At 41.5% G+C, this 1,334-nt stretch overlaps 1 protein-coding gene across 1 annotated transcript; it reads right to left on the bottom strand.

Annotated features, from left to right (window-relative positions):
* Nucleotides 1-333: 333 nt before the first annotated feature.
* LOC142167218 (uncharacterized) lies at nt 334-762 on the bottom strand. Its single transcript, XM_075227376.1, has one exon. It carries the CDS (start codon nt 760-762, stop codon nt 334-336), a length of 429 nt encoding a protein of 142 aa, XP_075083477.1.
* Nucleotides 763-1,334: the final 572 nt, after the last annotated feature.

Here is a 1,334-nt window from a genome sequence, read left to right as displayed (position 1 = left end):
AAAACGTAGTTCTATTACAATAGATTCAAAGTGATAAGAAATTGAGAAATGAAGTAGCCGAGTCTGACTCAAATTTCCTACGTATCCAAATGGAATCAGTCCAGAACGCAGTTCAATTACAATAGATGACTGAATCCGAAGAGTACTGACTACGTATTCTTACCAATGGAAATCAAGTCGTGGCGTAGTTCCGAGTAAATACAAAATTATATTTGGATTTTCTATTACGAAAGGGGAGGGAGACCAAACCCTACGTGGGTTGCCTACGTATCCCACTATGGGAAGTCAGGTCGGGCGTAGCTCTGTTACAACCAAACCCTAATTCTACTATCTTCAAAGGTAGTATCTCTTGATTGCATCTGAGTTTGTAGGCTTCATACCGGATCTTCCATCCATCCCTACTAAGATCAAAGCTCCTCCTGACAACGTTCGATGAACCACATAAGGATCCTGCCAATTTGGTGCGGATTTTCCCTTGATTTCTTCCTGATGAGGGAATATTTTCATCAAAACCAACTGCCCCAGTGTAAATTGCCGACATATCACTTTCTTGTTGAATGCACTGGCCATCCTATTTTGATACAGTCTATCGTGGCATACTGCGTCCATTCGCTTTTCTTCAATGAGCATGAGTTGCTCCTGCCTTACCTGTATGTAATCTACGTCGTCTAATTTGGCTTCCTGAATGACCCTCAAGGATGGTATATCGACCTCTGCGGATATTGTCGCGCCCCATTTTCTTGCAAAGGTAGGTTTCGACATGTGATAACTCTTTAAGGGTATTTAAAAGAGAAGAGTTGCCACCAAATTATTTTGAGGTGCGTTAGGGAACCTATTTACAAATAACTCTGTTTTAACTACTCTGTGTTATCAATGATCGGGTAAGGGCTCAAATTACCTCAAAGAGAAGGTGTTAGGCACTCTTCAAGGTTCACAACTATCACACCCTAACCTTGGGTAGCACGACCAGCGCTCAACCGAGATACCCCAGTCGAGCAAGCCTGCACAACGTCGTCTACCAAACACACCCATGAATAAATAGAAGATACATTTCATTAATTAGATGGTACGAGGTCATGTGAACAATACCAGTTCATTTCCATAAGTTGCATCATTAGCAACTCTCAAAAATAGTAGACTATACAATCATAGTTGAAGTGGAACAGGTGATACAATTACAACACTTTTAGTTTAACTTTCCCAAAACAAGGTACAACCCACACTATGTCTACAAAGCCTCTAACAGAAACAAAAGAGTGCTACGACAGCGCCGGCAACAAGGTCCAGCAATACCTCAAAATGCTATACACAAAGGACAAGAGATACAAGGCCCT

The sequence above is a fragment of the Nicotiana tabacum genome, chromosome 12 (assembly GCF_000715075.1).
Source record: "Nicotiana tabacum cultivar K326 chromosome 12, ASM71507v2, whole genome shotgun sequence".
In the NCBI taxonomy this organism is placed as follows: Eukaryota; Viridiplantae; Streptophyta; class Magnoliopsida; order Solanales; family Solanaceae; genus Nicotiana; species Nicotiana tabacum.
Note: the sequence above shows the minus strand (reverse complement) of the source record. Positions and strands in the feature narration are given on the sequence as shown.